This window comes from Saccostrea cucullata, unplaced genomic scaffold (genome assembly GCF_032062105.1).
Source record: "Saccostrea cucullata isolate Sc308-1 unplaced genomic scaffold, CSIRO_AGI_Scuc_v1 ctg1817, whole genome shotgun sequence".
Lineage (NCBI taxonomy): Eukaryota > Metazoa > Mollusca > Bivalvia > Ostreida > Ostreidae > Saccostrea > Saccostrea cuccullata.
Window position 1 is genome coordinate 235,331 of NW_026928842.1, and position 17,013 is coordinate 252,343.

The following is a 17,013-nucleotide window of genomic DNA, read 5'->3' on the forward strand; positions in this document are numbered from 1 at the left end:
CGAAGTAAAATATAGTTTCCTCCACAAAGTTGCCAATTTCAGGAAAATTACAAGTATCAATAAAGAATTTTTTATTTAAAAAGTTTTCATATACGATGTGAGGGTAATAACAGAATTGAACGTTTCTCCCAGTCGGAGAGGCATGCTTTGAATAGTTTACATAGAAGAAAGACATAAGCGTGCTATACCCGAATAAGTAGAAATTTTTTTTGGTTAAAACAACTGACAAATGGTACCAGATGGTACCAAACAATTTTTCACAACGTTTTCTCCAAAAGCAAAAATGACTACATACATTCTCAGTTAGATTCTACGTTCTTTCGCTAAGAGATTTGTTTGATTTATAAACATTACAAGACAGAAAAGAACTAGGATTAAAAGAGCTACCGTAAATTCCCATCTATTTTTGGCTAGTCGTTTGCAATTTCTTCTAGATTTAAAATTAGTCATTGTTAAAGTTACAATACGGCGCATCTCTTCAAAAACATACTTGTTAAAATTTTCCTATAGGATTTGGAATTTTTTTTCATACTCATAAATGTATACACTTTCAGAAAATTACAAATTTCATAAGTAAATAATTCTGATTATTTCATTAAAATTAATAATTATTCATGGCCCATAAATATATACATCGCAACGTGTTCGCGTTCCACATTCCATGCTATAGTTTTCATAAATAAAACAGCATGGTAAGAGAGGGAATTCTGGTAGGCCTTCTACATTAACAAAGTCGACCAAAACGAAAAAAAAAACCAAAAAATATTGCTTGAAATTAAAGAGCAACTTTTCTGACAAAAATTTAGTTCGGAGATTAATTAATATAATCATTGGATGAAGAAGAAACGGGATCTCTGCGACATTCACGTGGGGCTCGCGAAGGTTCTACCCTAAAGGTTTGTTGATACATGCTATTATTTCTCGTATCTCCATGGCTTTCAAAGACCCTTGATTTTCGGCAGATTTTAATTACGTTAATTTTGAATGAGGAGAGATTATTTTTTTCTCAAATGCTTACTTCAACTTTTTACCTTATTCCAGAATGATTTATTGGGTAAATTTGAATGAAAAAGCACACAATTTGCAGTCGTATTGCCGCTTTAAAGGTACTTGGACACAGATTTGAAGTTATTATTTTCTCTATAATATTACGACTTATATATTTTAAAAGCATTTCACACAAAAATTAATTAAAAATCTTATTTCATATAAAAGATATTAATATTTCAAATTTTTTGGCGGATTTGATTGACACATCCTTGCACCTTTACAAATAAATTTTATTCTTAATCCTTAAAAAAAGTGGCAATCTCGTTGTGTATAAATGAAAAATATCAATACTATAATCCAGAAAATTCAGAGTAGACATGTTCGAAAGCAAAACAAACACACAATATATTGTCAGTTCATGCAGTTGTGGTAAGCAGACTGTGACGATTTAGAACGCACCCGGTGAATTCTAAACATAAACAAAAACATAACTCGTGCCCTGTTTACAAAAACTGTGTACATAACACGAGTGTGCTCGATTTGCTAAACCATGTACGCAACTCTTACTTCGGAATGACGATACTTGTGAAGGAGTTCTGCTTTCTAACATCTCTACTTTGAATAAAATTATTTTTCTGGATAAAAGTTTTAAATATTTCTTATTAATACACAACAAGATTGCCACTTTTCCTAAGGATTAAGAATAAGGTTAAAATTTGTGAAAGTGCAAGCATGTGTCAATCAAACCCGCCTAAAAATTTGAAGTTTTAATAACTTTTAAATGAAATAAGATTTTTAATTAATTTTTGTGTGAAATGCTATTAAAATATATAAGTCGTAACATTATAGAGAAAATATTGACTTTAAATCTGTGTCCAAGTACCTTTAATGATTAACAATAACTGCACGTCAATTGAAATAGCCAAAGAAGGCATACATAAATATTACATATTATAGTAAAAATACTTACTTGTATGGAAGGCACAAAAAATGTCAATCTATAGATCAAATAAATTAAATATTTTATTACTTGATGCATGATTCTGTATGTAGCGATCAAGTTAACAAACAAGTGTATGGTGTCCTTTATGCCAAATAATAATCATTTTCTCAAATAGGTTAAATTTAGCAATATGTAGCAGGAAATGTTATGATTTTTACCCAAAGAAAAATGTAATGAAGACAAAAAATGATAACTACTGCATAAAGATCTAACATGTAGGACCTTAGGATGCCTTAGGTACAGACCAAAATCCAACAAATCTCAAAAGATAAACACACAATCTGGATTCCGTAATATTTAGAAATAAAACCGAAGGTAGCCTTTCCAGATAACGCAATCTTTGCCAAGAACGATAACTCTAATCTATTGCAGAATTTGTTCGGAGTCGGCCACGTTGACTTCTTTTGGCTCGGTGTAAGTAAGTGTTTTTTGTGATTAATTATATAAAATAAGATATGACCTTGACATAACAAAAATTGAGTAACGTTGGTAAATTTTGAATAAAAAATATCTTTCAGACTGTGTTTTGTCTTTGAAAAATTCCGTAAAGTAAGTATAATTGTATTTTATTACGCGTCATGAAAATATAAATAAAAAAAATTGGAGGATAATGATGGATTACGCTGAAGTTTTATTCATTTTCGTAAGTAGTAAAGATACTGTTTCAATATATACGATGACTGAAATTTTGGAAGGTATGGATTTTTCTTGCTGATTTTTTAAAGAATAATTCCTCATGAATGTGACATGGAAAATGGAGATTAAAATGGCAACATGAGGGCACACACATAGTTTCCTTCAAGAATAAATTGTTATTTGTAAAATTAAGATATAAAAATATATTTTTACGAAAAATCAAGTTAGAGTTTAATTTATTTAAGGGGGTTCTCTACAACGTCACAACATGGCGTACTTACGTTGAAACACCATTTTGGTCCCAAATGATCTGATTCAAATTCACTTAACACCGATAAATCACTGAGTATAACACAACATGCGATATTTTGGACGGAGTGTACATTGTATCCACTCAATTAATACAACGTATTGCCCAATACCTATCCTTCTTTAAAAATGAATTGTTTGTCAATTTATTCAATTTCTACTTATTTAATTATTAGATAATAATATTTACAAACTTATTAGATTAAGATTTTGAGAGAAAATGATATAAAAACATGGCTTGTACATATGCTAATTCATCAATACGTGTCAAAACGCCATACACTCCGAAATTTCTTTTTCCCTCAATAAACATAAATAAATATATATGCTTTCCAGCAAAATATATCCCCCAAAAATGCGAATTTGATAAGATAAGACATATGTATTATCTTCCCATCGACTGGAGAATACTCTGTTCACGATTTGTATACACCCAAGTGAATGGTTATACCCGGTGAAATTTAAACTCTTCATGAGATCAGACAGTAAGTGGAATTTTGCATGACCCAAACGTTTGATCAACATTGATTATCAGCTGTTTGTATGCGTGGGAAAAGTGCATGTTTTAGACGAAGTGTTAATTTGGTTATAGAAATTTCTTTCATCCGCTTTTGGCTATTTCCTATGTTTACAAGTTTTGTTATATATAACACTGGATAACACATACACATTGGATAAAAATGGTAAGTAAATCAACCTTTCTGAATACCATGATGTCACTAAATACAAGTCTTTGTCATTGATTTGAAACGTGATGGTTTTCGCTTAAACTCATTTGATAAACAATACATGTACAATACGAACTTCTTTCAATGCCCTTGCTTGACATTTTTTTTCAATACTGGTGCAGTCCCGTGGGGATTCGGGTTAGAATAGGTCCTCAGTACCCCCTTGCTTGTCGTAAAAGGCGACTAAATGGGGCGGTCCTTCGGATAAGACCTTTTAAACCGAGGCCCCGTGTCACAGCAGGTGTGGCACGATAAAGATCCCTCCCTGCTCAAAGGCCGTAAGTGCCGAGCATAGGCCTAAATGCAGCCCTTCACCGACAATGGTGACGTCTCCATATCAGTTAAATATTCTGGAGAGGGACGTTAAACAGTATACAATCAATCAATCAATACTGGTGCAAGTCATAGTAGAGTTTATCTGAAGTTTATAGAAAAACATTGCCAAGATATTTGAGCCCACTCTTGTAGCGGATCTCTCACACCTGAATTTTTGTGATGTTTGAAATTTTTTAAAGTTTTTCAAATTTGTTCCATTTCTTTTTTTCATTGTTTTTACCCTTTTAAATCATATATCTTTTCAGATATTGGATATGATCCAACCAGGTTTCTCAAGAAAATGCTGTTTTAGTTTTTCTTTTATCTTCTTTTGAAAATTGAAATAAAAATTATGTTGATTTTATTATCAACTTTGTTGGTTATTATTTCAATATTCTATAACATTAAACTTTGAAGAGAAATTTAAAGCACTGGGCTTTTTAAAATACAGAAAGCAGTTTTAACAAAATAAAACTATTTTAAAATATTTCTAAAAATAAATTGAAATACTTTGGAACCTCATTTTATCGTATATTGTGCCCATTATAAGAAACAAATGCATGCAACAAAAATCAGTTGAATAACAGTTATACTTTATAGGTGAAGAGATCCTCCTTAATTCATTTTATGCCTCCCAATAGTTTCAACCGTTCTTATAACTGAGTTACCTCCCTTCCTTCATAGTCTTTCAATATAATATGAAAAAAGTTACTTATATATCTTTTTATCTTTTTGCAGATATATTTCACCAGTTATATTTGGATGCTTTGAGTATGAAGTGTAAATAGACTTTGCTGGATAATCAAGGTAAATTGAATCTCATTTAATGTCATTGCTGATTTACAATTATTTGCAACAATAAGCTTTTTTTTCACTGATAACCTTGCCTGAGGCATTGTGTAAATATTCTTTCACTTGTTTGTTTATTTCTTGTACATATACCTAGTTGGGAAATTCGAAGGTAATTTCTGTTCAATATTTAGAACAACACAAAAAAAACTTTGATACACATAAAATGTAAGATTTATTATAATTCTTTGAAATCAATAATGAAAAGTGGTTTTTTTTTAATGATTAATAAGTTCATGTTTATCATTAATTTTACTTTCAGATTCATCTTTGATTTTTCTTCATTGAAGAAATACAAAGAAAAAAGAAATCAATGTAAAGTTTTTAGTCAGTTGGTCTGGAGAGGGCAATCAATTTTTGTAAATGTGGCAGAGAACAATACACTTTTCTTCCTATCACCTTCATTATTTTCTCTAAAGTACTTTTAACTTATTGAAGGTGTTTAAAAAGGGGTATGGAGTGATAAACAGTGCTTAAACATTTGGTACACTTTACTTGAGAAGTAAATATAAAAAAAATTGTGTATATAATATGATGTTGAAAACTAGCAACATATTTTTATTCTTGTATTGTTTTAAACTCTAGATAAGTAAACATTCTTCCTATTTCAAACTGTTCCTTTCAAAACAGAGTTCATTACAATAAAGTATAACATTCCAGTGGTGTGACGTTGTTAAAATTTGAGCTATATAAGAAGGTAAAGCATTTAATCTTCAAGTAAACTTTATAACTATATGTATGTCTTGTATTTATGATGTCTTAATTTGTGTTACATGTCTGTGTCTTTAAGTAAAGTAGATTTTAAAATATTTTGCCTCATTATAAACATAACTGACTTACATAAATATATTACAACAGGTGCAGTATTGGCTGGATGGTTGTGAGAAGGACGATGATGTTTATGAATTAACAGAACAGGAATTTCATACTGATTTGAAGGACGGAAATTTGTTTATCCTCAGTAAGTGCATTTCACAATTCCTGCTTTACTACACTGCTTTTTTGGTGGTGGTGGTAAGGGGGGGGGGTGTAATTTATTGCCTTGATCAAAATTTTCCTAATATTTCATTTAATTCCAATAACCATGATGACGAATTTTAAAATTTATATTTTAATTATTTTTCTTTGAGGCCTCCATACAATCCGTTTTATCTATACGGCGTAGGAATACTTTATACAGCAAAGGAACGTAATCGTGATGAATTTCGATAGAGTTCAACTTAAATTGTCTAAACAATCAATAAATAAACTAATAAAGACTTATCAAATGTTGTTTAAGTCAACAAATATCGTAATTACGAGTTTACTTCAGAATAGTTCGTCCTTGACTATGGCAATGTTGACATTAACGACAACGCTCAGAGCGAAAGTTGCAGACCGACGACGCCTTCGATTTACACCAGTCTGGTTTGTTCAAAGATTGAGGAAGAAAATAGAAAGTAATAGGGCTAATATGAATTTGATGCAAATAAGGCAAGAGTTTGAGATGCGTTTCTTTTCCCGGTCACAACGATACAAACTGAGCTGGTTTATGCTTCATTTATTATGAATGTCGATCTATTTTTAAAACTCACAAGCGTGATCCGATGGTGGCATAAACATTTTTATGTCAGCTGGTCAGTCCTGTTTGTCGCCAGTTTTGTTTTATTTAATTGAATTTGAAGTTTTCTGTATTCAATATTTTGCTAAAACAGACCAGAAATAACTGCTTTTATTGTTTATATGATAGCCCAGAAAGTACGTCTTAAGAAATAAGATATCATTTTTAGAGTTTCATTGGGATGTGACATGAAGTCGGTCACGTGATCAAATTCTATAACACACAAAGGGCGTTATAGTAGATTTGATCACGTACCGATTTCATGTCACATCCCAATGAAACTCGAAAAAATGATATTTTATTTCTTATATTCATATTTTACTTTTCTTGTGCGGTTTGCCAACTGCATGTCATTGAAAATTGAATGTCAATTTAATTTATATTGTCATATAAGGAAAGACATTAGCAAATGTAAATATTTCAGAAATAAGATATCATTTTTACAGTTTCATTGGGATATGAATGAAGTCGGTCGCGTGATCAAATTCTATAACGCCCAAATGGTCGCTAATATTGCAGAAAATAGCATATAAAACTGTTTAATGCTCCTGCAATTCTTTGCTCTTCTTTGGCCCTTGCAGTTTTGTCAAATGCATCTTATTGTAAATTTGTTTTGAGGGATTAAAGCAAAATGGATTCAAGTTTCATTATTATCTATTAGAATTTCACACAAACGAGGATAAGTACAATTTTTGATTTTTTAAAAGACTTGTTAGGATATTCCTACACGCTGTCGTTTTCACACTTTTTCAAAATATAGGTTGACCTTTGAGTATTAAACTTTTTTACTATAAAAGTTTATTTAAATCAGTATGAGCATTCCCCAAAATGATTTTTATCAATTTTGCTATGTGTCTTAAAGTCAATAAAACATAAACAGTGATAATTTGTTGAAATTTCGCAAATTTACATCGGTTGTTGTAAGTCATTTTTGCCAAAGACGGTACCCATTTTTGATGCCTATTATATAATTTTTGTTTACTGAAATTTACATGTTCACCTGTCTATAAAACAGGCATTGGTTGCTGTAACTTTCACATATTTCAGTTCATATATTTTTGGAATATTAACAAGTTTTAAGCTGCTTTAATGAAGCGTTTAATTTTACTCTAGTTTACTGATTCTTGACTATTCATTTTTAATGCAGTGTCTCGAATAGCCATTGTTTTCCAGCTTCCCACGATGAAATAATGCGATGAAAAGTGGTCATACAAACTGTTGTCAATTCATTAAAGATTCAATAATGAGAGAAATTCAAGCTTTATGTCATTTGACTACTATGTTGTATGTCATCGAGTTAATGACATCATTTATTGAAGTCCCTCGTAATTTCATAGACATAAGTACTGTAATTAAAAGTGCTTAACGGTTATGTTTTTGATATCTTTAAAAATACATAGAAATATCTGGGTAATGGCATGATGTTATAAAAACAGTCATTAACACTTTACATATTGACCAATTATCCTGCGATCTCAGTCTGGAGTGCTATAATTACCTCTGAATATTCTTAATAATACGATGTTTAAAATTGATAGTAAATACGAGGGTTGTCCAAAAAGTTCGTGAATATTTTGTGAAAATAAATGGTTCTATATAAATCTGTTGTATATCAAAATATTTTTTTGAAAAAAAACAAGTCAGAATGATTTAGTTTTTATCGATGGAACGTAATATTTTTGTAAAAATTGGGGGTCTTTAGAGTGCGCACGGACCAAGGTTAAAATGATGTAAACTCTGATATAAAGAGTTAGGATTTAAATGAATATTTTCTACATAAAACAAGTCAAAAATTAATAAAAATTTTATGTTACACAAATAAAGATGTTATTGTCATTTTATGATATCTTAAATATCGCTAACTATATAGACAACAAAAATACACAAAGAAAACCTTAGCAAGTACGTGTCAAAACTCAACAGAAAAAGCGACGTCGTCCATCGGCACGGGGCAGCGTCCGGTCATAACAGTTTTATAACGGTTGAAACGATGTAAGAGACAAAATGTTTGTTAAAACAACTCAAAATTATTGAAATGTATTGAATGTATCGATTTGGGATTAGAATATACGATTTTTCAACAGTGTGTACAAATTCAAAGACACTACAAGAATTTAAAAACACATGTAATTAACTGTAAATGGAGATTTCTATTCATGACGTTTTTATAAATCTAGCGCAGCGTCGGACTGGGCTGTTCCGTTTGGGTATACAAACTGTTAATTTAGATGACGCTCGTAAATTTGTTTGTATTGTTTTGAATTTTGAAAATTAAATGAATTATAATTTATACTTAAAGATTGTTGCTAGCATTCGAACTGCGTTGCGCCTTAAAAAAAAATCTTGTGTGTGTCCATGAACATGTGTTTAGTCAAAATCCAAATGTTTGACGTTATAATGAAATTAGCGTAACGTCAGACTGGTCCGTGCGCACAATCTGCGATCTTTAAAGACCCCAACTTTTACAAAAATATTAATTTTCATCAATAAAAATTAAGTCATTCTGACTTATTTTTCATGAGAAATATTTTGATATACAATAGATGCAGATAGAACCATTTATTTTAACAAAAACGTCATTGTCCACGAACATTTTGGACAACCCTCGTAAAAATCAATGCACCGCTTTCCTTTCTAAATAAAAATAAAAGAAGAGATTTTAAGGAAACTGCGTTCAAATTAACATATATTTTATTTTTTCAACTAACCGATTACGGATTCTCTAACTTATTAGCATTGTTCCGATCGATTAACCGGTTAAAATTGCCATCCCTACTATGAATATATCAAAATTCAATGCAGTCTTAAGTAATATAAGATGAAAGATATTTAAAAATCTTAAATAGTGTTGTTTTTTAAGGTTCTACAATTCAATGTGCACAGGCTACTGAAAGGAAAAGGAGATCACTTAGCTTTAAAAGAGACGCCATGGCAGCAGATAGATTGCCTCTGATGTCGAGCAACGTTGATGATGGCATATCTGGCAGTGAATCTGAAAACGAGCTGTCTATTCCTATACCATATCTGTATCAAGAGGAGAATGTCAGTGAACAAAGAGTTTTACCTCTGCAGGCGGACAAAAAGTATCATTTATTTATATCTTATAATTCAGAGGATCGGGGTGATGCAAACAAAATCTGTGAGTGTATGGAACAAAGGTTTCATATGAAATGTATGAACTTTGAGAGGGATTTCGTGCCCGGGAAAAATATTGACGACAACATTGCAGACAATATGCGCAAAAGTGTTAAAGTTCTTATAATTTTGAGTCCAAACTATGTACAGAGTCACTGGTGCGTGACTGAAGCACGCGAAGCAGCTCAATTGTCCTTCACGGGTTCATCCGATGTTAACGTGATTCCGTTACTTCTTCGGTCTTTGGGAAAAGATTTAGATGTACCTCCCTTTTTGAAGTCCTACGTTTATATCGACGCACAAAAAGAGATTGACGTTCCAGCAAAAATATACGAGGCGTATCTGAATCCAGGTAAATGTTTCTATTTTTATTTTCACAACTTTGTATGTGGTCATTTTCACGGTGCATGTTCAATCTTACCTCCGATCGTTTGGGTTGGTAAAAAGGCAAGTTATATTCCCTTTCCTTCCATATTCTCTCCTAACAATATCTCTCCATTTCCTTGTTCAATTCAAGAAATCCTTAGCATTTAGATGAACTCAATACTTTAAAGTCACATTTTTTCGTGGGGGTCAAACTTTGGTGGTGTACGTGTGGGAGAAATCGGGTTTGGTGTAATAATTCCCCTCAGTGTGTAATTACTGTCGGCTGATTCATTGGATAGATCTTAGATTATACAGATTTTATGAAAAGAAATAAAAATTGATAAAGTAATAGCTAGATTATTTTCAATGATAATAATTTCTGGATAGACAATTTTTTAAATTGCTTTTCTTATTATTGGTAAGGGGACTGGATTAAACTAATTTGCATTTTGAAACTCTCATAAAAACCTCTTTTGATCATATAAAACTTATTTAACAAGTTATTTATTCTTTTTTGAGAACTCTGTTTAAAAACCATCATAATGTATTAAATCGTCGTAAATGTGGGATATACAGGTTTTATATTATTTCTATCTGAATTATTAAAAAACAACTGTTGTCTACATTTTAATTCCTTTTATGCAAATAAATTAATAAATGTAATTAAGGTGTAGGTGACCAAATTTTGAAGCTTTCTTTTCCTATTTTACCATTAGCTTTCTTTTGGCAGGGCTTCCTCTCTAGCTTTATCTTTGTGTCCTACAACATTCTCTTCATCAGGTATTCCAAAAAACTATTGTAAGTCCCATGATACAAATTGCGCTCCGTTATTAGCAGACCTATGAAGCAGAATGTGCAAAATCTTATGCGTGAAAAGAAGAAAACACTTGCTGTGGCCTTCAACTCGACATTTAGATATATCGACGGCGTATTGTCTATCAACAATAGTAATTTCCATTCCTACGTCTACACGATATATCCTAGTGAGCTTGAGATAAAAGATATCACAGAGTCTGACACATCTGTTTCATACTTGGATATTTAACTTGAAAAAGACGATAATAGTAATCTAACAACCAAGCTATATATGATAAACGTGATGAATTTAACTTTTCTATCATCAACTTCCCTTATTTATGCAGCAATATACCGTCATCACCTGCATACGGAGTATATATACCTCAGTTGATTCGTTACGCAAACGCATGCTCTACGTATAAACAATTTCTTAAACGAGGTAAATTATTGACAAGCAAGTTGATCAAACAAGAATATCAGCAGTCTCTTTTAAAGTTTCTATGGTCGATACAATGACCTTGTCAGCAAATACAATTTATAATTGAGTCAAATGCTGACCGGCGATTTTCATACTTATTGTTAGTCATTTATTTACACTGAATTGACGGGGGATTTTCCCGTTATTTTCTGATCATGACAAGGAGCACCCGGCGGGTGTGACCGGTCAGCAGGGGATGCTCACTCCTCCATCCCGCCTTTGATGTTTCGGAGGTTCATGTTTGCTCTGCTCCTATTTTGTATTGTTTTATGGACTTTGAAATTGAATATTGTTCGTTATCACACAATCTCATATCCTATATTTTTCTGTAAGTCTTGTAAGCTTAAGGCTAAGGCAACTTTAAAATAATGTTTGTTTGTCCGACACAGGATGTATAAAATATGTCCGTAGATAGGTGGGTCGGGAGAGGGCAACCAAACATTTTTTTACATTTTTCACATACAAACTTGTATTAATAATGTCTAATATGTTTTAATCAAGATAAAACAATAAAAGAATACGTATACTCTGTATTAAAACCTATTAATGCATGCCTGTACACAGATGTAGTAAAATGTTTGAATTATTATGATTATACATGTATATTAAAATTTATATATTTCACTTCAGATTGTGTTGATCCATTGCATAAAAAACGTAATGGTGAGTTTGAGATTGTTGCCTTCTATTTTCCTTTAACTGACAGTAATAACCGTATATCAGTTGAGTTTTTAAACTCTGTATATCAGTTGAGTTGTTAAATTCTGTTATATATAGAGAAAAAACGGAAACTTGAAAATAAATGCCTTATATTTAACTCTATCTATACATGCATGTACTAAATATATGTCGTACTGAATTTAAAAAGAAACAAACTTTTCTATTCATAGTGGAAAATGTTGCCATTCAAACTTATAATGGAGCCTTTCTTTGTCAAAAGTTTGCCTCAAAAGCAAAATTTTTTGTCCATGGCAACTCTTACAGATTTCATCCACTGGAAGATCACGAAAAAGAGAAAATCGCCTCTTTTGACCTGGATCCTATGGAGGTATTAGCAAGCTCCATGCTCATGTTTCAATTAAAACTTTAAGTTGTCTGTCATATTCATATTCGAGCCAAGGGTATCTGATATGCTACTTTCCTCATTAATCCTTGGCCTATGGTGCTGTTAAAAGAAAGGATTGTTTTCGTCTCGTGCTCTGGAATCACCAGGAACGCACAGAACGCGTCATCGACAGAGATTATTTCCCGAGATTGAACAATCAAGAAATATATCTTCAACACAGATATCGTCATTTACCAAAACTTCTACGATTATTGCCGAGATCAAAGAAATGCAGTGGACATTATTCTCCAATAAATCACGAACGTCATCGAAATATTATCAGATCAGAAACATGTTTGAAACATATGCAGTTGAAATGTACATTTGACTTAAGAATAAACCACATCTATGTGTCGTTTTTTGCAATTTTTAACACTGTATATTGCAGAAAGTGGTTGATGAATGTAAGTTTCTAAAGCTAAGCGGGGCTGTTCACGGACCTCCCTACGCAATGTTTAAACTCTGCGAATTGAGTAATAAAGTGGTAAAATAGGAAACTGATTTTGTAATTGTATATTCAAAAAGATGAATCTAAATTATCTACAAACATATTTATAATTAATTAAAGGCTAATTTTAATGCGGCGAAAGCACAACCCGTCTGCCTTCTAATCACAGGTAAACAAACAAATTTGCACTCTGCTGTTAAATTAAACAGCGTTATCGTAGCATGGTGATCTAATTCGTTTCTCTATAGAGAAAGGATCAGTCGTATTGGAGAGCTGCTAGTACATGTAGTAGAATAGAAATAAAGTCCTTGTTGTCGTGAATAATGCAACATAACCTCCTCGGTCTCGAAATGTTGTTTGAAAAATAAAAGGCTCGGCTAACGCCTCGGCTTTTATCTTTCAAACAACATTTCTCGACCTCGAAGGTGATTCTGCAACATTCACAAAAAAGCAGACTTTATCTCCTAAATAAAGCCGATTGGTCAAAAGATGTCGATCCATTCCAATCACAATTAAAGACAAAAAATCCCAACCTTTTTCAACACCGTAGGCCAAGGGTTTATGAGAAGAGAGATGTGCAGTCGATATCAAATAATATCCTTTTAAAAGAAAGTGTTATTTGGCCAATAATTATTTAAGAGTAGTAATGAAAGGCTCTGATTCTTTTTAAAGCAATTCAAATTATATTTTCAGTGCACTCAGCATTACAACGCCCTTATCGATGATTTAAATTCAAGAACACTCTTTCGGAAATACCCACTTTTTGTTTCCAAATGGCGTTTTCTGTTTTTATGTGGAATAATTCTAATAATTGTTTGCATTTGTGCCGGATGTGATTTAATCTGGTGGGACAAATATCAAGGTTTTACAATTATCCTGAGTATCTTTGGGTCTTGTCTTGTCGCTTTGGTTTGCCCGTGTTCACTGTGTTTTATGTATATCTGCAGAAAAAAAGTGAGTATTTTAATTTCTAGCTGTCGTTAACTTGTTTAAAATTTTAATATTTCAAGTGTTAAATTAACATCAAATCAAAGATAATTCGATCTATTATAATAAAGATATTGCTTTCAGTTCGAACCTCAAGAGTACGAACTTTATAAAATAAATCAACGAATAATTTTTGTACTAGATACTAAATTCATAAATTAATATATGACTTATACATAAAGAAACGACAAAATTCTTGTAAATAGTATAGATCTTTATATCAACTTACAACCAGTCTGTTAAATCTAAATTTTACTATATATAATCATTTTGCACGCTTTGTTCGCCCATCTCCTTTAAATGTATTTGATGAATAATACTCTCTGTATAATTTTGTAGCTATCGTCATCTATTCACATCACCGTGATTCAACTTAATGTAAAGTTCTACCAGAAAAGTAAATGTTTGATCTTCTATGATGACAGCATCGTATCCAAACCCACTGTATCCTTGATAAGTTTTTAGAGTACATGTTTATATATTTCAATTTCTCTTTGTTTTCTCTGTATAAAAACTCTTTAATATTACCGAAATGCAAATATGCATGTAAATATCTTGCGACTTTCTATGCGACTATTTCTGTCGTCAGTATTCAGGGACATTTGAAATTAAAATGGGAGAGACCATGTGAATTTAAATCTCTTAAACAACATTTTTAAATCAAAATTTACAATGTATTTCACAGCAATGAAATGGGAATATTAGGAATCACTCTCTAGTTAGTAGAGTATGCTAGGGACATCAATCATTGTAGAAAACGTGGGATAAATTAATATGCATAACGGGTTTGATCAAATTATCCTACGTTTCCAACTATCAATCGTTGATGCCCTGGCATATTATATATATGTTCGTTGATGCCCTGGCATATTATATATATGTTCGTCCTTCCTTTTCATTTTTTCCCTTACATATCTGATCAGCTGAACATTTTTAAGTACGATATCACTGAATGCAGAGTAAGTAAAACAGATGCACTTTATAATTATAGATCATCCGATTTAAAAACAATCTTTGCCTCAAAACTTACGTTACACACTACTTGCAGAATAACATTTGTCTAATGCTGAAGAAAAAGAGTCCGACAATGAGTGAAAAGGATTTAGAGGTACATGATAATTTTTCTTTTCAATATTTAACACAAATTAATATATTTCTTTCACTTTCAAAGTTTTTGTAGAACATAAAGTAATTTCGTTAAGTTTTGTGTTTTAGACAACTGCAGATAACTTGATTGAGAGAAAGCTGGAAGATATGCAGCAGAGAAATGGCTTAATAAACTGGTCTTTTTTACCGGAGAGTGCCAGTAAACGTCATAGAACCAGGAACGACAGAGCTTGTCTGTGTGAAATGGTAGAGGATAACATCAACAAAGAAAATAGGGGGAGCAATAGAGGGACTATAGAGGTCTAAATTTAGTTTGAAGAACCTGGATAATCTCATAATTCTAGTCCGCGCCCAACCATTAAAGACTGTGCTTGACATTTTACTTATCAGTTAAAAAACTTTTGAAATTCTAGCCAACAAAAGACATTTTCTTTACTTATTACCATTACTTTTTCATTTGTTTATCGTAATATACAGTGTATATTGACATAAGTGACACATTGAGTTCATTTCACGTCAGAAAATTTACATGAATTTTGAGTGCAATTTCTGTAACGTGCAAAAACGCTGTAATACAAGGAAATAAACATAGATTCCGTTTTGTCTTTTATCTAAACTTATGTATCTGTTTGAAAAATTGTTGGATAAAAATATCTGGAAAGTAATGTAAGAAGAAAAGAATTTGAATAGGAACAAATCTTTTTTTAGTGTGCAAATCTCATTTAAGATTTGTCATTTTTTTAATTTGTCAGGAGGTTAATATGATTAAAAAAAAGTACTCCGAATTTAGATAGTCTAACTGAAACGATTGCTTTCAAACTGGCTAATTCTTAAATTAAATATATGGAGATAACGAACAGTATTCAAGATCAAACGTCCATAAAACAATATTAAATAAGAGCACAGCAAACACGGACCTCCAAAACATCAGGGGTAGAATCAGATGATAGGAAGGAGTGAGCGTCCTATACCGATCGTTCAAACCCGTTGTGTGCTCCTTGTAATGATCAGGGAATAATGGGAAACCCGTCGTCAATTCATCGTATAACTAATGAACTAACAATTGCTATGAAAACATCAGTCAACATTTGACTCGATCAATGATAAATTGTATTTGGTGACAAAGTAATTGTATCGACCATAGATCTTACAGAATGATGACTTTAAATGGGACTGCTGATATTCTTGTTTCATTAACTATTGCAAAAGTATTCGCGGAAAATGACGGTCGCGTTCTAAGAGTTGCTGTCCTTCGTTCAGAAAAATGAATGTTATGACGTTAATACTGAATGAAATTTAGTTTTAAGACGATCCCCGAAATTGGAATAAATTTCCGGATATATGGCAAATAAAAAATCATCTGCTTGAGTAAATTGTATCGTCATATTTGAGTGTAAACAAAGATGGGTCGAAAGTCTAAAGAATTGTCACCGGACAAGAAAGAAGTAATTGTAACATAAAAAAACGATGGATTAAAGATTAGTGTGATTGCAATGATGTTGAAAGTGCCCAAATCTACATATAGGTCTGTTATCAAGACTTTTCAGGAACCGAGAAGCCTGTAGAAGGCTAAGAGAACTGGCTGGCCGAAAAAAAACTATCCTGTCGTGGTGAAGCCAACTTACTTCGGTTGTAAGATGGACACTCTTTTAGACAATGATGATAATGGGTCAATCATAACTGAAAAGGGTGGGAAAACGGACATCTCGATGAGCAAGATTAGTTTCCAGAATATCACACACCTTCACAAGAAAACACCGTAATATACTTTGCTTCTGACGTACATGACATTGCACATGAACTATTGAATCCAACTGTATATTCAGGACATGAATCAAGGCAATTTCCGTCGAAACAATACGGGTATTCTTTCTGGCATATAGACCTTTGGCAATGGAAGTATCTTAGCTCGCTGATACAGAACTTGATAAATCCATTGTCTTTAGCTACAGTGTGCGATGGACACGTGATGTAATAATGTTTTCTATATTCATACTGGTTTGTTGGACACACTCTTTGACGTGTATAATGCCAATCCCAGTTGTTTCCACTTAAATACGTTTGCAGTTTTTTACCTAAGTGTTTGAGCTTTTTGCCTGTTTCAAGTTTGAGATTATTCCAAAGTCGCTTTTGCAGATAGAGGGAGATAGAGCTAAACC

The 17,013-nt window shown here is 32.1% G+C and overlaps 2 protein-coding genes across 3 annotated transcripts in view; one reads left to right on the forward strand and one right to left on the reverse strand.

Annotated features, from left to right (window-relative positions):
- The window catches only part of LOC134278909 (proprotein convertase subtilisin/kexin type 5-like), a 31,247-nt gene that overhangs the window by 2,787 nt on the left and 11,447 nt on the right, over nt 1–17,013 (reverse strand). Inside the window, exon 1 of one of the 2 annotated variants that reach the window (XM_062761212.1) lies at nt 1,961–2,046. The exons of the other annotated variant lie outside the window; for it this stretch is intronic. Within the exon in view, the coding sequence (XP_062617196.1) occupies nt 1,961–2,029 (69 nt within the window). The 5' untranslated portion in view covers nt 2,030–2,046. Of the gene's footprint in view, nt 1–1,960; nt 2,047–17,013 lie in introns of those variants that run through there. 2 annotated transcript variants of the gene reach the window in all.
- Nucleotides 9,293–15,238, forward strand: LOC134278913 (uncharacterized). The gene is made up of 8 exons (XM_062761221.1): nt 9,293–9,917; nt 11,838–11,870; nt 12,098–12,255; nt 13,454–13,714; nt 14,087–14,191; nt 14,671–14,706; nt 14,796–14,855; nt 14,963–15,238. The coding sequence occupies exons 1-8, from the start codon at nt 9,359–9,361 to the stop codon at nt 15,158–15,160; spliced, it is 1,410 nt and encodes a 469-aa protein (XP_062617205.1). The 5' UTR covers nt 9,293–9,358; the 3' UTR covers nt 15,161–15,238.

What these genes read in the sequence shown, in the direction of transcription:
- LOC134278913 (XM_062761221.1), top strand. Translation starts at nt 9,359, where the DNA reads ATGGCAGCAGATAGATTGCCTCTGATGTCGAGCAACGTTGATGATGGC. An exon ending in ATTGCATAAAAAACGTAATG is followed by an intron (nt 11,871 to 12,097) that starts GTGAGTTTGAGA and finishes TTCTATTCATAG; the next exon opens with TGGAAAATGTTGCCATTCAA. An exon ending in TTGACCTGGATCCTATGGAG is followed by an intron (nt 12,256 to 13,453) that starts GTATTAGCAAGC and finishes TTATATTTTCAG; the next exon opens with TGCACTCAGCATTACAACGC.